This window comes from Psittacula echo, assembly GCF_963264785.1.
Source record: "Psittacula echo genome assembly, chromosome: Z".
NCBI classification, from domain to species: domain Eukaryota; kingdom Metazoa; phylum Chordata; class Aves; order Psittaciformes; family Psittacidae; genus Psittacula; species Psittacula echo.
The window spans coordinates 1,054,720-1,075,129 of NC_137742.1; the positions used below are offsets into that span (position 1 = coordinate 1,054,720).

Genomic DNA, 20,410 nt, shown 5'->3' on the forward strand with positions numbered 1-20,410 from the left:
ATAGGGATAGCTGGGATGGAGCGGCATCCATGGGGACATCCATGGTGGTCCAGCATCCATAGGGACATCCATCATGGACCAGCATCCATAGGGATCTCCATGATGGTCATGCATCCATAGGGACATCCATCATGGTCCAGCATCCATAGGGACATCCATGATGGACTAGCATCCATAGGGATCTCCATGATGGTCCAGCATCCATAGGGACATCCATGGTGGTCCAGCATCCATAGGGACATCCATGATGGTCCAGCATCCATAGGGATCTCCATGATGGTCCAGCATCCATAGGGACATCCATGGTGGTCCAGCATCCATAGGGATCTCCATGATGGTCCAGCATCCATAGGGACATCCATGATGGTCCAGCATCCAGAGGGACATCCATGATGGACCAGCATCCATAGGGACATCCATGATGGTCCAGCATCCATAGGGACATCCATGATGGTCCAGCATCCAGAGGGACATCCATGATGGACCAGCATCCATAGGGACATCCATGATGGTCCAGCATCCATAGGGACATCCATGATGGTCCAGCATCCAGAGGGACATCCATGATGGACCAGCATCCATAGGGACATCCATGATGGTCCAGCATCCATAGGGATCTCCATGATGGTCCAGCATCCATAGGGACATCCATGATGGACCAGCATCCATAGGGACAGTTGTGATGGACCAGCATCCATAGGGACAGTTGTGATGGTCCAGCATCCATAGGGACATCCATCATGGACCAGCATCCATAGGGATCTCCATGATGGTCCAGCATCCATAGGGACATCCATGATGGTCCAGCATCCATAGGGACATCCATGATGGACCAGCATCCATAGGGACATCCATGATGGACCAGCATCCATAGGGACAGTTGTGATGGACCAGCATCCATAGGGACCTCCATGACGGACCTTTGGCTCCGTCTCCCTTTCCCGCCTCCCTGGATCCCAGCTGAGCTCCTTCCTTTCTCCATGCAGAGCTTCCCATCCCATTCCGCCGGGGAGCTCAACTCCAGCCTGCCCCCCATGTCCACCTTCCACCGCGGCGCCAGCGGCCACTACAGCACCTCCTGCACCCCCCCGGCCAACGGCACCGATGCCATCATGGGTGAGGCCATGGGGTGCCCTTTGGGGGATGGGACCCAAGGGATGAAGGCAAAGTGGGGTGGGATGAGGTGGGAGCGCATCCCTAGGTGGGGATGGAGCCATGGGTGCTGGGACCCAAGGGATGAAGGCAAAGTGGGGTGGGATGAGGTGGGAGCGCATCCCTAGGTGGGGATGGAGCCATGGGTGCTGGGACCCAAGGGATGAAGGCAAAGAGGGGTGGGATGAGGTGGGAGCGCATCCCTAGGTGGGGATGGAGCCATGGGTGCTGGGACCCAAGGGATGAAGGCAAAGAGGGGTGGGATGAGGTGGGAGCGCATCCCTAGGTGGGGATGGAGCCATGGGTGCTGGTACCCAAGGGATGAAGGCAAAGTGGGGTGGGATGAGGTGGGAGCGCATCCCTAGGTGGGGATGGAGCCATGGGTGCTGGGACCCAAGGGATGAAGGCAAAGAGGGGTGGGATGAGGTGGGAGCGCATCCCTAGGTGGGGATGGAGCCATGGGTGCTGGGACCCAAGGGATGAAGGCAAAGAGGGGTGGGATGAGGTGGGAGCGCATCCCTAGGTGGGGATGGAGCCATGGGTGCTGGGACCCAAGGGATGAAGGCAAAGTGGGGTGGGATGAGGTGGGAGCGCATCCCTAGGTGGGGATGGAGCCGTGGGTGCTGGTACCCAAGGGATGAAGGCAAAGTGGGGTGGGATGAGGTGGGAGCGCATCCCTAGGTGGGGATGGAGCCATGGGTGCTGGGACCCAAGGGATGAAGGCAAAGTGGTTCGGGATGGATGGAGCCATCGGGATCATCGCCTCCTTCCCGCTTGGCTGCTCCCATGGGATATGGTGCATGGAAGCGGCGGGGCGCCCATCCCATCGCAAGCATTCCATGCTCCGGGAATGGTGGGGGAAGAGCATCCGTCCGCGGCGGCCCCGGGGCTCCAGGCGCAGGCGGCTCCCATGGGACGGGTTGATCCCTTCCGAGGCGGAAGGAGCCGGGATTTCGGGAAGGCGGCTCCTCCGGCATGGGCTCGGGAATGGGAATTCCCAGCGCCAATTCCCACCTGGGGTTGGTGACCGGCTTCCTTTTGTCTTGCAGCCGGCCGAGGAAGCGGGGCAGGCGGCAGCTCGCAGACCGGCGATGCCCTGGGCAAAGCGCTTGCTTCCGTAAGGATCCCCTTTTCCTCTTGGAATGCTCCTTTCCCGGTGGGAGCGGGGCGGGAAAAGGCCGCCTCGGCCCCAGGGCGCACCGGGAGGAGGCGGACTTGAGCCATTGCAGCCGGACTTCCATAGGGATAGGGAAGAGCCCCCAGCTCCAGGGTGCTTCGCGCGTCCCCAAGGGCCATTCCCACTTTTTCCATGACTTCCCGAAGGAGAAGGGCCTGGAAGCGCTTCCTTCCTTGGACGGCTCGCTCCCGCCGGGAAAAGCTCCGGAATTCTCATGGAATTCTCCCTGCCAAGGCATGGCTCCAAGGTCTCCTTCCCGCCTTCTGGAATGCCGCCTCCAACGGGTCTGCGGGCTGGCGTCGGCTGATGCGGAGGCCGGCATTCCATGCGGATCCAATGGGAATGTGTCTGGGGAGTGGGGCGGAGGCCGGCATTCCATGCGGATCCAATGGGAGCGTGGCTGTGTCCTGGGCCAGAGCGGTGTTGAGGCCGTCGTTCCATGCGGATCCAATGGGAATGGGTCTGCCTATGGCAGTAGAGCACTTCCGGGGCCATCATTCCTTAGGGATCCAATGGGATTTGTGCCTTTCTATAGGAGTAGAGCGGTTCTGGGGCCTTCATTCCTTAAGAATCCAATGGGAATGTGTCTATTTATGGTAGCAGAGTGGTTCTGGGGCCATCTTTCCTTAGGGATCCAATGGGATTTGTGCCTTTCTATAGCAATAGAGTGGTTCTGGGGCCATCATTCCTTAAGGATCCAATGGGATTTGTGCCTTTCTATAGGAGTAGAGCGGTTCTGGGGCCATCATTCCTTAAGGATCCAATGGGATTTGTGCCTTTCTATAGGAGTAGAGCGGTTCTGGGGCCATCATTCCTTAGGGATCCAATGGGAATGTGTCTGTCTATGGTAGTAGATCAGTTCTGGAGCCATCATTCCTTAAGAATCCAATGGGAATGTGTCTGTCTATGGTAGTAGAGTGGTTCTGGGGCCATCATTCCTTAGGGATCCAATGGGATTTGTGCCTTTCTATAGGCGTAGAGTGGTTCTGGGGCCATCATTCGTTAAGAATCCAATGGGAATGTGTCTGTCTATGGTAGTAGATCAGTTCTGGAGCCATCATTCCTTAAGAATCCAATGGGAATGTGTCTATTTATGGTAGTAGAGTGGTTTTGGGCCATCATTCCTTAAGGATCCAATGGGATTTGTGCCTTTCTATAGGAGTAGAGCGGTTCTGGGGCCATCATTCCTTATGGATCCAATGGGATTTGTGCCTTTCTATAGGAGTAGAGTGGTTCTGGGGCCATCATTCCTTAAGGATCCAATGGGATTTGTGCCTTTCTATAGCAGTAGAGCGGTTCTGGGGCCATCATTCCTTAAGGATCCAATGGGATTTGTGCCTTTCTATAGGAGTAGAGTGGTTCTGGGGCCATCATTCCTTAAGGATCCAATGGGATTTGTGCCTTTCTATAGCAATAGAGTGGTTCTGGGGCCATCATTCCTTAAGGATCCAATGGGATTTGTGCCTTTCTATAGGAGTAGAGTGGTTTTGTGCCATCATTCCTTAAGAATCCAATGGGATTTGTGCCTTTCTATAGGAGTAGAGTGGTTTGGGGGCCATCATTCCTTAAGGATCCAATGGGATTTGTGCCTTTCTATAGGAGTAGAGTGGTTTGGGGGCCATCATTCCTTAAGAATCCAATGGGAATGTGTCTATTTATGGTAGTAGATCAGTTCTGGAGCCATCATTCCTTATGGATCCAATGGGATTTGTGCCTTTCTATAGCAGTAGAGTGGTTTTGGGCAATCATTCCTTAAGAATCCAATGGGATTTGTGCCTTTCTATAGGAGTAGAGCGGTTCTGGGGCCATCATTCCTTAGGGATCCAATGGGAATATGTCTATCTATGGTAGTAGAGTGGTTTTGGGGCCATCATTCCTTATGGATCCAATGGGATTTGTGCCTTTCTATAGGAGTAGAGCGGTTCTGGGGCCATCATTCCTTAAGGATCCAATGGGATTTGTGCCTTTCTATAGGAGTAGAGCGGTTCTGGGGCCATCATTCCTTAGGGATCCAATGGGAATATGTCTATCTATGGTAGTAGAGTGGTTCTGGGGCCATCATTCCTTAAGGATCCAATGGGATTTGTGCCTTTCTATAGGAGTAGAGTGGTTCTGGGGCCATCATTCCTTAAGGATCCAATGGGAATGTGTCTATCTATGGTAGTAGAGTGGTTCTGGGGCCATCATTCCTTAGGGATCCAATGGGATTTGTGCCTTTCTATAGGAGTAGAGTGGGTTTGGGGCCATCATTCCTTAAGAATCCAATGGGAATGTGTCTGTCTATGGTAGTAGAGCGGTTCTGAGGCCATCATTCCTTAAGGATCCAATGGGATTTGTGCCTTTCTATAGGCGTAGAGTGGTTCTGGGGCCATCATTCCTTAAGGATCCAATGGGATTTGTGCCTTTCTATAGCAGTAGAGCGGTTCTGGGGCCATCATTCCTTAAGAATCCAATGGGATTTGTGCCTTTCTATAGGAGTAGAGCGGTTCTGGGGCCATCATTCATTAAGAATCCAATGGGAATGTGTCTATCTATGGTAGTAGAGCGGTTCTGGGGTCATCATTCCTTATGGATCCAATGGGATTTGTGCCTTTCTATAGGAGTAGAGCGGTTCTGGGGCCATCATTCCTTAAGAATCCAATGGGAATGTGTCTGTCTATGGTAGTAGAGTGGTTCTGGGGCCATCATTCCTTAAGGATCCAATGGGATTTGTGCCTTTCTATAGGAGTAGAGTGGTTCTGGGGCCATCATTCCTTAAGAATCCAATGGGAATGTGTCTATGGCAGTAGAGTGGTTTTGGGGCCATCATTCCTTTAGGATCCAATGGGATTTGTGCCTTTCTATAGCAATATAGCGGTTCTCGGGCCATCATTCCTTAAGAATCCAATGGGAATATGTCTATCTATGGTAGTAGAGCGGTTCTGGGGCCATCATTCCTTATGGATCCAATGGGATTTGTGCCTTTCTATAGGAGTAGTGCGGTTCTGGGGCCATCATTCCTTAAGAATCCAATGGGAATGTGTCTGTCTATGGTAGTAGAGTGGTTTTGGGGCCATCATTCCTTAGGGATCCAATGGGATTTGTGCCTTTCTATAGGAGTAGAGCGGTTCTGGGGCCATCATTCCTTAAGAATCCAATGGGAATGTGTCTGTCTATGGTAGTAGATCAGTTCTGGAGCCATCATTCCTTAAGAATCCAATGGGAATGTGTCTATCTATGGTAGTAGAGTGGTTTTGGGGCCATCATTCCTTAGGGATCCAATGGGATTTGTGCCTTTCTATAGGAGTAGAGCGGTTCTGGGGCCATCATTCCTTAAGAATCCAATGGGAATGTGTCTATTTATGGTAGTAGAGTGGTTCTGGAGCCATCATTCCTTATGGATCCAATGGGATTTGTGCCTTTCTATAGCAGTAAGTGGTTTTGGGCCATCATTCCTTAAGAATCCAATGGGAATGTGTCTATTTATGGTAGTAGAGTGGTTTTGGGCCATCATTCCTTAAGGATCCAATGGGATTTGTGCCTTTCTATAGGAGTAGAGTGGTTCTGGGGCCATCATTCCTTAAGGATCCAATGGGATTTGTGCCTTTCTATAGGAGTAGAGCGGTTCTGGGGCCATCATTCCTTAGGGATCCAATGGGATTTGTGCCTTTCTATAGGAGTAGAGCGGTTCTGGGGCCATCATTCTTTAAGAATCCAATGGGAATATGTCTATCTATGGTAGTAGAGTGGTTTTGGGGCCATCATTCCTTATGGATCCAATGGGATTTGTGCCTTTCTATAGCAGTAGAGCGGTTCTGGGGCCATCATTCCTTAAGGATCCAATGGGATTTGTGCCTTTCTATAGGAGTAGAGCGGTTCTGGGGCCATCATTCCTTAAGGATCCAATGGGAATATGTCTATCTATGGTAGTAGAGTGGTTCTGGGGCCATCATTCCTTAAGGATCCAATGGGATTTGTGCCTTTCTATAGGAGTAGAGCGGTTCTGGGGCCATCATTCCTTAGGGATCCAATGGGAATATGTCTATCTATGGTAGTAGAGTGGTTCTGGGGCCATCATTCCTTAAGAATCCAATGGGAATGTGTCTATTTATGGTAGTAGATCAGTTCTGGAGCCATCATTCCTTAGGGATCCAATGGGATTTGTGCCTTTCTATAGCAGTAGAGTGGTTTTGGGGCCATCATTCCTTAAGGATCCAATGGGAATGTGCCTATCTATGGCAGCAGAGCATCCTCCTCCGCCCCCCCCATCCCCGCATCCCTCCCCTTTCCCCTTTTCCCCGAGCGCTTCCCATTCCCCCCAAACCCCCCCCCCCCCCGCGCCGCCTTTTCCACCAGCTCCATCCCGTCGGGAACGGCGCCGGCTCCCTCTTCCCGCCCCTCTCCCGCCCCGGGATCCCGCGCGCTTCCCGCTTTTCCAGGCTTTCCGGTTCATGCTCGATCGTCTCTTAAAGATCTACTCTCCAGAGCCCAGCAGCTTCCCATCCACTCCTTCAACGCCTGTTGGCTCTCCCCCTTCTCTCGCAGGTAATTGTGGCTCCTTCTTTTACTTCCCTCCTTGATTCCCGCACCTTTGGGAATGGCGCGGGGAAAAGCGCCGGGAGCAGCCCGCTTTTGCACGGGGGGAGGGGAAGATCCCGCTTTTCCCCCCCTTTTTCCCCCTTTTTTGGCCCGCTTTTCCAGGGATTTTTTTCCCCACCCCACCCGCCCGGATAAGGCTGTTCCATAGATTCTTCCCAACGGGGCCGTTGCCATTCCCAAGGCTCCGGGGGAGTGCCTGCGGGAAGGGATCCCTTAGGATGGGGTTGGGATGGAGCCGGGTTAAGGACCGCGTCGCTCCATCCATTGGGATGCTGAGCGCATCCGAGGATGCAGCATTCCCAATTCCCATGCGCATCCAAGGATGCAGCATTCCCGCTTCCCAAGCACTTCCAGGGATGAAACATTCCCGATTCCCAAGCTTTTCCAAGGATGGAGCATTCCCACTTCCAGAGATCCCTTTAGGATGGGATTGGGATGGAGCCGGGTTAAGGACCGCATCGCTCCATCCATTGGGATGCTGAGCGCATCCGAGGATGCAGCATTCCCAATTCCCATGCGCATCCAAGGATGCAGCATTCCCGCTTCCCAGGCACTTCCAGGGATGAAACATTCCCGATTCCCAAGCTTTTCCAAGGATGGAGCATTCCCACTTCCAATGATCCCTTTAGGATGGGATTGGGATGGAGCCGGGTTAAGGACCGCATTGCTCCATCCATTGGGTATTAAGCGCATCCGAGGATGCAGCATTCCCAATTCCCATGCGCATCCAAGGATGCAGCATTCCCGCTTCCCAAGCACTTCCAGGGATGAAACATTCCCGATTCCCAAGCTTTTCCAAGGATGGAGCATTCCCACTTCCAGAGATCCCTTAGGATGGGGTTGGGATGGAGCCGGGTTAAGGACCGCATTGCTCCATCCATTGGGTATTAAGCGCATCCGAGGATGCAGCATTCCCAATTCCCAAGCACTTCCTAGGATGCAGCATTCCCAATTCCCAAGCACTTCCAGGGATGAAACATTCCCGATTCCCAAGCTTTTCCAAGGATGGAACATTCCCACTTCCAGAGATCCCTTAGGATGGGGTTGGGATGGAGCCGGGTTAAGGACCGCGTTGCTCCATCCATTGGGATGCTGAGCGCATCCAAGGATGCAGCATTCCCAATTCCCATGCGCTTCCAAGGATGCAGCATTCCCGCTTCCCAGGCACTTCCAGGGATGAAACATTCCCGATTCCCAAGCACTTCCAGGGATGGAATATTCCCGATTCCCAAGCTTTTCCAAGGATGGAGCATTCCCACTTCCAGAGATCCCTTAGGATGGGGTTGGGATGGAGCCGGGTTAAGGACCGCATTGCTCCATCCATTGGGTATTAAGCGCATCCGAGGATGCAGCATTCCCAATTCCCAAGCACTTCCTAGGATGCAGCATTCCTGCTTCCCAAGCACTTCCAAAGATGAAACATTCCCGATTCCCAAGGTTTTCCAAGGATGGAGCATTCCCACTTCCAGAGATCCCTTTAGGATGGGATTGGGATGGAGCCGGGTTAAGGACCGCATCGCTCCATCCATTGGGATGCTGAGCGCATCCGAGGATGCAGCATTCCCTATTCCCAAGCACTTCCAAGGACCCGCTCCCTTTTGCCCTATGAAAACCCCATTGAAGCCGCCCCCCCCCATTCCCTTCTCCACATTTCCCCGCTCCAAAAGTCGGGAATCGCTGGGAAAAGCCCTTTCATCCCATCGGTTCAGCAGCCGCTGCTTCCTTCTCCCTTTGAAGCCAATGGAAAACGAACCCCCCCCTCCCCTTCCCATTGTCCCTGAATCCTTTAGGCAGGATTCCCGGGTGTTGTTCCCCACCCCCCCCCCGGCGCTTCCCGCTCCCGAATCCCTTGGGAATGCCGGGATTCTAATGGTGCTTCCCGTTTTGCTACCAGCAGGCCCGACTGTCTGGTCTAGGAACGGAGGCCAAGCGGCAGCATCTCCCACTTATGAAGGCCCCTTACATTCCTTGGTACGTTCCCGATTCCCTCTTTTCCCGGTCCTTCTTCCCGGCCCTTTTCCATGCCTCATCCATGCTTTTCTCGCCACCTTTATCCCGCGGAGATGGAGCTCGCATCCCATAGGATAGGGAGCGGAGGAGGAGGTGGTGGCGGCGGCGGGCGAAGGATGCAGGAGGTGGGGGTGGTACCCAGGGATGGAGATGGTGGTTATCCCATAGGATGGATGGGAATACTGGATGGAGATGGTGGTTATCCCATAGGATGAATGGGAATACAGGATGGAGATGGTGGTTATCCCATAGGATGGATGGGAAGGTAGGATGCAGGAGGTGGTACCCAAGGATGGAGATGGTGGTACCCAAGGATGGAGATGGTGGTTATTCCATAGGATGAATGGGAATATCGGATGGAGATGGTGGTTATCCCATAGGATGGCTGGGAATATCGGATGGAGATGGTGGTTATCCCATAGGATGGATGGGAATATCGGATGGAGATGGTGGTTATCCCATAGGATGGATGGGAAGGTAGGATGCAGGAGGTGGTACCCAAGGATGGAGATGGTGGTACCCAAGGATGGAGATGGTGGTTATTCCATAGGATGAATGGGAATATCGGATGGAGATGGTGGTTATCCCATAGGATGGCTGGGAATATCGGATGGAGATGGTGGTTATCCCATAGGATGGATGGGAATATCGGATGGAGATGGTGGTTATCCCATAGGATGGATGGGAAGGTAGGATGCAGGAGGTGGTACCCAAGGATGGAGATGGTGGTACCCAAGGATGGAGATGGTGGTTATCCCATAGGATGGATGGGAATACAGGATGGAGATGGTGGTTATCCCATAGGATGGATGGGAATATCGGATGGAGATGGTGGTTATCCCATAGGATGGATGGGAATATCGGATGGAGATGGTGGTTATCGCATAGGATGGATGGGAATATCGGATGGAGATGGTGGTCATCCCATTGGATGGCTGGGAATACCGGAGGAGATGATGGCCCTTGGGTAGGAGAAGACCTCCTCGGAGGCCAATAAGAGGGAATCCTTGGGATTCATCCCAATGGATAAGGATTGATGCCGATGGATAGGGCTTGATAGGGAAGAGCAGCTCCCATCCTTCCCGGCGCATCCGGAGCTGCTCCATGGCCGAGGACCGTTCCCGCTCGGAAAGGCTGGATCCGGAAGCGGGAGGCTCCTATGGGATATCCTATCCCCTAGGAGAAAAGAGAGGGAGGGAGCCCGCTTGCAGGCGCCTTCCCGAAGGAATTCCCGGCGGATTTGGTCTTCCGCCCCCTGATTTTTTGGGAACAACCCCCGCCCCCCCCATTCCCAATGGAAAGGCCCTGGCAAAAGAGCGGGAGAAGGATGCCGGCGGGGAAGCAGGGATGCGCGGGTACCCCATTCCCGCCGCAGTGATGCTCTTCCCGCTTTTCCCTCCCTCTTCCCGCCGTTGCCCCGGCAGCAGAGCCGCATCGAGGACCGCTTGGAAAGGTTGGATGACGCCATCCACGTGCTGCGGAACCACGCCGTGGGGCCGAGCCCCAGCCTGCCCCATAGCGACATGCACGGCTTGATGGGAGCCGCTCCCAACGGATCCATGGCGGGATTGGCGTCGGGATACGGCACCGGGCTCCTCTCGGCCAACAGGCTCATGGTAAGGGCATCGGCATCCAGGGATGGGGATGGAAGTGGTACCCATGGGTGCGTCGGCAGCGTGGGATGGGGATGGAAGTGGTACTCATGGAGGCGTCGGCAGCGTGGGATGGGGATGGAAGTGGTACCCATGGAGGCATCAGCATCCAGGGATGGGGATGGAAGTGGTACCCATGGAGGCATCAGCATCCAGGGATGGGGATGGAAGTGGTACCCATGGAGGCGTCGGCATCGTGGGATGGGGATGGAAGTGGTACCCATGGAAGCATCAGCATCCAGGGATGGGGATGGAAGTGGTACCCATGGAGGCGTCGGCAGCGTGGGATGGGGATGGAAGTGGTACCCATGGAGGCATCAGCATCCAGGGATGGGGATGGAAGTGGTACCCATGGAGGTGTCGGCATCGTGGGATGGGGATGGACGTGGTACCCATGGAGGCATCAGCATCCAGGGATGGGGATGGAAGTGGTACCCATGGAGGCATCAGCATCCAGGGATGGGGATGGAAGTGGTACCCATGGAGGCATCAGCAGCGTGGGATGGGGATGGAAGTGGTACCCATGGAGGCGTCGGCATCCAGGGATGGGGATGGAAGTGGTACCCATGGGTGCATCAGCATCCAGGGATGGGGATGGAAGTGGTACCCATGGAGGCGTCGGCATCCAGGGATGGGGATGGAAGTGGTACCCATGGAGGCGTCGGCATCCTGATGGGATCCCAATGGGCTCGGCAGGAAACTTGGGATCTGGCTGACGCTGGAGCTCGGATGAGCCGGGAAAGGACGGGAATGGGGCATGGAAAAAGCCGGGATGCCCGGATTCCTGCGGGAGAACTCGGGATTGGGGGGGGGGGTGAGGAGGCTCCTGATGTTTTCCATATGGGAATGCCGATGGAGGCAGCTGGGCTGCAGCTGCCGGAAGAAGCTGGAGCCCAAAGGGAATAAGGGGGGGGTGGATCCCGTTTCCTGCCTGGATTCCTGCTGCATTCCCAGTGTATTCCCTGTTTATTCCCTCTCTATTCCCTGTTTATTCCCTGCTTATTCCATCTCCATTCTCTGTTTATTCCCTCTCTATTCCCTCTGGGTTCCCTCTTCATTCCCTCTGCATTCCCTGCTTATTCCATCTGTATTCCCTGTTTATTCCCTCTCTATTCCCAGTTTATTCCCTGCTTATTCCCTCTCCATTCCCTTTCCATTCCCTCTCTATTCCCTGTTTATTCCCTCTTTATTCCCTCTCTATTCCCTGTTTATTCCCTACCTTATTCCCTGCTTCCCTCCCTCCCCTTCCCCATCTCCCAGCCCATGCCTGCCTTTTGCCGGGAAAACCCCGCGCCAATCCCATGGGAAAAAGCAATGGGATGAGGCCGGAATTCCGCTGCCACCTTCCCTGCGTGGATGGGAGCATCCCTGCTCCATGTATCCATAGATGGGAGCATCCCTGCTCCATGTATCCATAGAGCCCATGGATGGGAGCATCCCTGCTCCATGTATCCATAGGTGGGAGCATCCCTGCTCCATGTATCCATAGAACCCATAGATGGGAGCATCCCTGCTCCATGTATCCATAGGTGGGAGCATCCCTGCTCCATGTATCCATAGGTGGGAGCATCCCTGCTCCATGTTTCCATAGATGGGAGCATCCCTGCTCCATGTATCCATAGATGGGAGCATCCCTGCTCCATGTATCCATAGATGGGAGCATCCCTGCTCCATGTATCCGTAGGTGGGAGCATCCCTGCTCCATGTATCCATAGATGGGAGCATCCCTGCTCCATGTATCCATAGATGGGAGCATCCCTGCTCCATGTATCCATGGATGGGAGCATCCCTGCTCCATGTATCCATAGAACCCATAGATGGGAGCATCCCTGCTCCATGTATCCATAGATGGGAGCATCCCTGCTCCATGTATCCATAGATGGGAGCATCCCTGCTCCATGTATCCATAGGTGGGAGCATCCCTGCTCCATGTATCCGTAGGTGGGAGCATCCCTGCTCCATGTATCCGTAGGTGGGAGCATCCCTGCTCCATGTATCCATAGATGGGAGCATCCCTGCTCCATGTATCCATAGATGGGAGCATCCCTGCTCCATGTATCCATGGATGGGAGCATCCCTGCTCCATGTATCCATAGAACCCATGGATGGGAGCATCCCTGCTCCATGTATCCATAGAACCCATGGATGGGAGCATCCCTGCTCCATGTATCCATAGAACCCATGGATGGGAGCATCCCTGCTCCATGTATCCATAGGTGGGAGCATCCCTGCTCCATGTATCCATAGAACCCATGGATGGGAGCATCCCTGCTCCATGTATCCATAGAACCCATGGATGGGAGCATCCCTGCTCCATGTATCCATAGATGGGAGCATCCCTGCTCCATGTATCCATAGATGGGAGCATCCCTGCTCCATGTATCCATAGGTGGGAGCATCCCTGCTCCATGTATCCATAGGTGGGAGCATCCCTGCTCCATGTATCCATAGATGGGAGCATCCCTGCTCCATGTATCCGTAGGTGGGAGCATCCCTGCTCCATGTATCCATAGATGGGAGCATCCCTGCTCCATGTATCCATAGATGGGAGCATCCCTGCTCCATGTATCCATGGATGGGAGCATCCCTGCTCCATGTATCCATAGAACCCATGGATGGGAGCATCCCTGCTCCATGTATCCATAGAACCCATGGATGGGAGCATCCCTGCTCCATGTATCCATAGAACCCATGGATGGGAGCATCCCTGCTCCATGTATCCATAGGTGGGAGCATCCCTGCTCCATGTATCCATAGAACCCATGGATGGGAGCATCCCTGCTCCATGTATCCATAGAACCCATAGACGGGAGCATCCCTGCTCCATGTATCCATAGATGGGAGCATCCCTGCTCCATGTATCCATAGATGGGAGCATCCCTGCTCCATGTATCCATAGAACCCATAGATGGGAGCATCCCTGCTCCATGTATCCATAGATGGGAGCATCCCTGCTCCATGTATCCATAGGTGGGAGCATCCCTGCTCCATGTATCCATAGGTGGGAGCATCCCTGCTCCATGTATCCATAGAACCCATGGATGGGAGCATCCCTGCTCCATGTATCCATAGATGGGAGCATCCCTGCTCCATGTATCCATAGAGCCCATAGATGGGAGCATCCCTGCTCCATGTATCCATAGGTGGGAGCATCCCTGCTCCATGTATCCATAGAACCCAGGGATGGGAGCATCCCTGCTCCATGTATCCATAGAACCCATAGACGGGAGCATCCCTGCTCCATGTATCCATAGATGGGAGCATCCCTGCTCCATGTATCCATAGATGGGAGCATCCCTGCTCCATGTATCCATAGAACCCATAGATGGGAGCATCCCTGCTCCATGTATCCATAGATGGGAGCATCCCTGCTCCATGTATCCATAGATGGGAGCATCCCTGCTCCATGTATCCATAGAACCCATAGACGGGAGCATCCCTGCTCCATGTATCCATAGATGGGAGCATCCCTGCTCCATGTATCCATAGATGGGAGCATCCCTGCTCCATGTATCCATAGAGCCCATGGATGGGAGCATCCCTGCTCCATGTATCCATAGATGGGAGCATCCCTGCTCCATGTATCCATAGAACCCATAGACGGGAGCATCCCTGCTCCATGTATCCATAGGTGGGAGCATCCCTGCTCCATGTATCCATAGATGGGAGCATCCCTGCTCCATGTATCCATAGAGCCCATGGATGGGAGCATCCCTGCTCCATGTATCCATAGGTGGGAGCATCCCTGCTCCATGTATCCATAGATGGGAGCATCCCTGCTCCATGTATCCATAGATGGGAGCATCCCTGCTCCATGTATCCATAGAACCCATAGATGGGAGCATCCCTGCTCCATGTATCCATAGGTGGGAGCATCCCTGCTCCATGTATCCATAGGTGGGAGCATCCCTGCTCCATGTATCCATAGGTGGGAGCATCCCTGCTCCATGTATCCATAGGTGGGAGCATCCCTGCTCCATGTATCCATGGATGGGAGCATCCCTGCTCCATGTATCCATAGGTGGGAGCATCCCTGCTCCATGTATCCATAGGTGGGAGCATCCCTGCTCCATGTATCCATAGGTGGGAGCATCCCTGCTCCATGTATCCCATTCCCATATGGGACGGCCTCCCTTTTCCAACCCCTTGTGCTCTTGCCTTTGCTTCCAGGTGGGATCCCATCGGGAAGACGGCGTCGGGATCCGCGGGAGCCACTCGCTGGTGCCCACCCAGGTGCCCGTGCCCCAGCTTCCCGTCCAATCGGCCACGTCTCCGGAATTGAATCCCCCCCAGGATCCCTACCGGGGTGAGCGGGATCGTCGGGATGCGGCAGTCCATGGGATACGGGGCCTGGAGCTCGGAGCGGCCACGGATGCCCCCGGGGATGGAGGCAGATGGGGATGGGGAGGAGTGGAGAGGCTGTGATTGCCGCCATGCCTGCTCCGAGGGGATCGGGATGCCCGAAAGCTCCTTCCCAAAGGAATTCCATGGATTGAGCCCGTGGAGCTCCATGCATTCCGTAGGGATGGAAGATTCCATCCTGGGCGCATCCCATCCTGGGCGCATCCCCTCCTGGGCGCATCCCCTCCTGAATCCCTTTTCCCCCCGGTGTTATCCCAGGCATTCCGAGCGGGCTCCAAGGGCAAAGCGTCTCTTCGGGAAGCTCGGAGCTGAAGTCCGATGAGGAAGGCGACGAGAACCTCCAGGATTCCAAGGCTCCGGAAGACAAGAAGCTGGAGGAGGACAAGAAGGAGCTCAAATCCATTACTAGGTCAAGATCTAGGTAACGGGATGGCCCTCGCATCCCTTCCTGGAATTCCGGGCATGGATTTCCATGAAGTGACCGCATCGGGAAGGGAAAACCCAGCCGGGAATGCTTGGGAATGGCCGGGATGCTCCTTGGAGCTGCTCCAATGGAGGCCCCGTGGCGCTCCATCCATCCCGACGTGGCGTTCGGCTGCAGGTCCATGCCATTCCATGACATGGGAATGCTTTCCCGCAGCCCTTGGCCATGGGGTCCTTTGGAGAGGGAGGCGATTCCCGCTTGGAAGGCCATGGAAATCCATTGCTCCATGGAGGACGCCTCCCTAGGGACTCCATGGTGGAGGTTCCCACCTCCAATCACTGCTGCCTTTGGGTACCAAAGGATGCAGGAGCGCATCCATAAATGACTTCCAGGATGCTCCAAAGGGTTGAGGTCCTGGCCTGCCATTCCCAATGGATTCCTCGCTCCATGGCGGTGGGATAACGGAGCCAATGGGCGATTCCCATTGATGGCTCCCATTCCCAATGGGTTCCTTGCTCCATGGCGGCGGGATAACGGAGCCAATGGGCGATTCCCATTGACGGCTACCATTCCCAATGGGTTCCTCGCTCCATGGAGGTGGGATAACGGAGCCAATGGGCGATTCCCATTGACGGCTCCCATTCCCAATGGGTTCCTCGCTCCATGGCGGCGGGATAACGGAGCCAATGGGCAATTCCCATTGATGGCTCCCATTCCCAATGGATTCCTCACTCCATGGCGGTGGGATAATGGAGCCAATGGGCGATTCCCATTGACGACTCCCATTCCCAATGGGTTCCTTGCTCCATGGCGGTGGGATAACGGAGCCAATGGGCGATTCCCATTGACGGCTCCCATTCCCAATGGATTCCTTGCTCCATGGAGGTGGGATAACGGAGCCAATGGGCGCTTCCCATTGATGGCTCCCATTCCCAATGGATTCCTTGCTCCATGGAGGTGGGATAACGGAGCCAATGGGCGCTTCCCATTGATGGCTCCCATTCCCAATGGGTTCCTTGCTCCATGGCGGTGGGATAACGGAGCCAATGGGCGCTTCCCATTGATGGCTCCCATTCCCAATGGGTTCCTTGCTCCATGGCGGTGGGATAACGGAGCCAATGGGCGATTCCCATTGACGGCTCCCATTCCCAATGGGTTCCTCGCTCCATGGAGGCGGGATAACGGAGCCAATGGGCGCTTCCCATTGATGGCTCCCATTCCCAATGGGTTCCTTGCTCCATGGCGGCGGGATAACGGAGCCAATGGGCGATTCCCATTGATGGCTCCCATTCCCAATGGGTTCCTTGCTCCATGGCGGTGGGATAACGGAGCCAATGGGCGCTTCCCATTGATGGCTCCCATTCCCAATGGGTTCCTTGCTCCATGGTGATGGGATAACGGAGCCAATGGGCGATTCCCATTGACGACTCCCATTCCCAATGGGTTCCTTGCTCCATGGCGGTGGGATAACGGAGCCAATGGGCGATTCCCATTGACGACTCCCATTCTCAATGGGTTCCTTGCTCCATGGCGGTGGGATAAGGGAGCCAATGAGTGATTCCCATTGGGGGCTCCCATTCCCAATGGGTTCCTTGCTCCATGGCGATGGGATAACGGAGCCAATGGATGATGCTCCATTCCCAATGGGTTCCTTGCTCCATGGCGGTGGGATAAGGGAGCCAATGAGTGATTCCCACTGGGGGCTCCCATTCCCAATGGGTTCCTTCCTCCATGGCGATGGGATAACGGAGCCAATGGATGATGCTCCATTCCCAATGGGTTCCTCGCTCCATGGCGATGGGATAACGGAGCCAATGGATGATGCCCCATTCCCAATGGGTTCCTCGCTCCATGGCGGCGGGATAACGGAGCCAATGGATGATGCCCCATTCCCAATGGGTTCCTCGCTCCATGGCGGTGGGATAACGGAGCCCATGGATGATGCCCCATTCCCAATGGGTTCCTCGCTCCATGGCGGCGGGATAACGGCGCCAACGGGCGCGCCCCGTTGGCGGCTCCCGTTGCCAATGGGTTCCTCCCTTCCGTAGCCCCAACGACGACGAGGACCTGACCCCGGAGCAGAAGGCGGAGCGGGAGAAGGAGCGGCGCATGGCCAACAACGCCCGGGAGCGCCTGCGCGTGCGCGACATCAACGAGGCCTTCAAGGAGCTGGGCCGCATGGTGCAGCTGCACCTGAAGAGCGACAAGCCGCAGACCAAGCTGCTCATCCTGCACCAGGCCGTGGCCGTCATCCTCAGCCTGGAGCAGCAAGTGCGGGGTGAGCCGCCCGCAGGCTGCGGGGAGGGGAGGGAAGCGGGAAGGGGAGGGATTAGGGAAGGGATTAGGGAAGGGAAGAGGGAAGAGGGAAGGGAAAGGGAAAGGGAAAGGGGGGGGGGGGTGTTTGTTAGCTGTTGGCATCCATCATCCATCCATCATCCGTCATCATCCATCCATGCATCCATCCATCATCCGTTATCCATCATCATCCATCCGTTATCCATCACCATCCATCCGTCATCCATCCATCATCCGTTATCCATCATCATCCATCCGTTATCCATCACCATCCATCCATCATCCATCCATCATCCGTTATCATCCATCCATGCATGCATCCATCATCCGTTATCCATCACCATCCATCCATCATCCATCCATCATCCGTTATCCATCACCATCCATCCATCATCCATCCATCATCCGTTATCCATCACCATCCATGCATCCATCCATCATCCGTTATCCATCACCATCCATCCATCATCCATCCATCATCCGTTATCCATCACCATCCATCCATCATCCATCCATCATCCGTTATCCATCACCATCCATCCATCATCCATCCATCATCCGTTATCCATCACCATCCATCCATCATCCATCCATCATCCGTTATCCATCACCATCCATCCATCATCCATCCATCATCCGTTATCCATCACCATCCATCCATCATCCATCCATCATCCGTTATCCATCATCATCCATCCATCATCCGTTATCATCCATCCATGCATCCATCATCATCCATCATCCGTTATCCATCATCATCCATCCATGCATCCATCCATCATCCGTTATCCATCATCATCCATCCATCATCCGTTATCATCCATCCATGCATCCATCATCCATCCATCATCCGTTATCCATCATCATCCATCCATCATCCATCCATCATCCGTTATCATCCATCCATGCATCCATCCATCATCCGTTATCCATCATCATCCATCCATCATCCATCCATCATCCGTTATCCATCACCATCCATCCATCATCCATCCATCATCTGTTATCCATCACCATCCATCCATCATCCATCCATCATCCGTTATCCATCACCATCCATCCATCATCCATCCATCCAACATCCATCATCCATCATCATTCGTTATCCGTCGTCATCCGTCCATGCATCCATCCTCCATGCATCATCCATCCAACATCCATCATCCATCATCATTCATCTATGCATCCATCCACCATCCATCATCCATCCATCATCCATCATCCATCCATCATCCATCATCCATCCATCATCCATTATCCATCATCATCCATCCAAGCATTCATCCAACATCCATCATCTATTATCCATCATCATCCATCCATTATCCATCATCATCCATCCATTATCTATCGTCATCCATCCATCATCATGCATCCAACATCCATCATCCATCCATCATCCATCATCATCCATCCATCCATCATCCATCATCATCCATCCATGCATCCATCCATCCATCCATGCATCCATCATCCATCCATCATCATCCATCCATCATCCATCATCCATCATCATCCATCCATGCATCCATCCATCCATCCATCATCATCCATCCATCATCCATCCATCATCATCCATCCATCATCCATCATCATCCATCCATGCATCCATCCATCCATCCATGCATCCATCCATCATCATCCATCCATCATCCATCATCCATCAGCATCATCCATCCATGCATCCATCCATCCAACATCCATCCATCATCCATTATCCATCATCATCCATCCATCATCCATCATCCATCCATCATCCATCCATCCAACATCCATCCATCATCCATTATCCATCATCATCCATCCATCCATCATCCCTCCATCATCCCTCCATCATCCATTCGCTCCAAGATCCCTTCCACCCCATTCCCTCGGGAATACTCCTCCAACCAGCCCCCCCCCATGGAACAATGCCTCTGACCTTCCCTTCTCCTTGAATCCCGACAGAAAGGAACCTGAATCCCAAGGCGGCCTGTCTGAAAAGGCGGGAAGAAGAGAAAGTCTCCTCGGATCCGCCTCCGCTTTCCCTGGCAGGGCCCCATCCTGGCCTGGGCGATGCTGCCAATCACATGGGACAGATGTAAAAAGGCAAGTCCTTGGGATCAGCCATCCCTGCGTCCATCCATCATCATCCATTATCCATCATCATCCATCATCCATCCATCATCCATCATCATCCATCATCCATCCATCCATGCATCCATCATCATCCATCCATGCATCCATCATCATCCATCCATCATCATCCATTATCCATCATCATCCATCCATCATCCATCATCATCCATTATCCATCATCATCCATCATCCATCATCCATCATCATCCATCCATCATCTCATCCATCATCCATCCATCCATGCATCCATGCATCATCCATCCATGCATCCATCATCATCCATCCATCATCCATCCATCATCCATCATCCATCCATCATCCATCATCCATCCATTATCCATCCATCATCATCCATCATCCATCCATGCATCCATCATCATCCATCATCATCCATCCATCATCCATCCATCATCCATCATCCAACATCCATCCATCATCCATTATCCATCATTATCCATCATTCCATCATCCATCCATCATCCATCCATCATTCACATCCATCATCCTATCATCCATCCATCATCCATCCATCCATCATCATCCATTCCATCATCCATCCATCATCCATCATCCATCCATCATCCATCCATCATCATGCATCATCCATCCATGCATCCATCATCATCCATCATCATCCATCAT

General features: G+C 53.7%; 1 protein-coding gene across 6 annotated transcripts in view; it reads left to right on the forward strand.

Annotated features, from left to right (window-relative positions):
• TCF4 (transcription factor 4) overlaps positions 1 to 19,734 on the forward strand; it is a gene marked incomplete at both ends in the record, with an annotated part of 72,153 nt that extends 52,419 nt beyond the window's left edge. For 2 of the 6 annotated variants that reach the window (XM_080637370.1, XM_080637371.1), the window contains 9 exons: positions 987 to 1,116; positions 2,202 to 2,269; positions 6,781 to 6,853; positions 8,802 to 8,878; positions 10,342 to 10,533; positions 14,740 to 14,875; positions 15,190 to 15,352; positions 17,404 to 17,633; positions 19,598 to 19,734. In XM_080637370.1, coding sequence (XP_080493496.1) covers positions 987 to 1,116; positions 2,202 to 2,269; positions 6,781 to 6,853; positions 8,802 to 8,878; positions 10,342 to 10,533; positions 14,740 to 14,875; positions 15,190 to 15,352; positions 17,404 to 17,633; positions 19,598 to 19,734 — 1,206 coding nt within the window. The remainder of the gene's footprint in view (positions 1 to 986; positions 1,117 to 2,201; positions 2,270 to 6,780; positions 6,854 to 8,801; positions 8,879 to 10,341; positions 10,534 to 14,739; positions 14,876 to 15,189; positions 15,353 to 17,403; positions 17,634 to 19,597) is intronic. The other 4 variants (XM_080637367.1, XM_080637369.1, XM_080637372.1 and 1 more) reach the window with 3 other exon arrangements.
• Positions 19,735 to 20,410: the final 676 nt, after the last annotated feature.